We start from the raw sequence: 720 nt of genomic DNA, 5'->3' as shown, positions 1-720 counted from the left end.
TTTAAAATTTAATTGCTGCTCTGCATTACTATGAGTACACATTCGAGTCTATTGACTCAAGAGATTAATGTTAACGGGACTACCGAAATGGCGGCCATGTGGCTACCCAGGGGCTTGTGGGCGTCTTCCCCGTTTTCTTAAAACGTGTTCAGGATTAATCATTCAACATCAAGTACATTTCTTTTCTCTTTAATTCATGATTGGTTAGTGATCAGCCGAATTCCAATGCACGTAAGTAATTACGTATAAGCTTTAGCATCATCACCCATCCGTACTTATCCGTACTTATCCCGTCGTTTACAATTCTCATAGTGGTGAAAATACTCTCCCTTTCTATCCAAAGACGCATTTTCCCTTTGCGGAGGGGTCGGCCATGTTCTTGTCGCAGAGCAGACCGGCGTCACACTTGCCGAAGACGTTATTCGAGCCCCCGCACTCATCGCCGAGGGCCTGGAAAAGGGTGCACTGGGGGTCAGTCATCGCCCGGTTTTTCTTGCGAGGGAGGCGAGCCGGAAGTGAGTGATGGATTGTTTGGGGGGGAAGGGAGAAGGAGGAAATAGATCGTTTATTGCTTCTCAGCCCAGTTCTAGGGAATTTCAGAAGGATCTGAGATTATTGAAAATGTGTTCAAACTTGAGGTCATGAGAGGAAATAACTGCATTTTTGGGGGAAATATGCATATCTTAAACATGTAACAACCAGTTTAAGAATATACTTTTT

The 720-nt window shown here is 44.3% G+C and overlaps 1 protein-coding gene across 1 annotated transcript in view; it reads right to left on the bottom strand.

Moving 5' to 3' along the window:
* Window positions 1–173: 173 nt before the first annotated feature.
* LOC119586717 (neuroparsin-A-like) overlaps window positions 174–720 on the bottom strand; it is a 6,813-nt gene continuing 6,266 nt past the window's right edge. Inside the window, exon 3 of the mRNA XM_037935448.1 lies at window positions 174–450. Within this exon, the coding sequence (XP_037791376.1) occupies window positions 334–450 (117 nt within the window). The 3' untranslated portion in view covers window positions 174–333. The remainder of the gene's footprint in view (window positions 451–720) is intronic.

This window comes from Penaeus monodon, chromosome 21, assembly GCF_015228065.2.
Source record: "Penaeus monodon isolate SGIC_2016 chromosome 21, NSTDA_Pmon_1, whole genome shotgun sequence".
Classification (NCBI taxonomy): domain Eukaryota; kingdom Metazoa; phylum Arthropoda; class Malacostraca; order Decapoda; family Penaeidae; genus Penaeus; species Penaeus monodon.
Note: the sequence above shows the minus strand (reverse complement) of the source record. Positions and strands in the feature narration are given on the sequence as shown.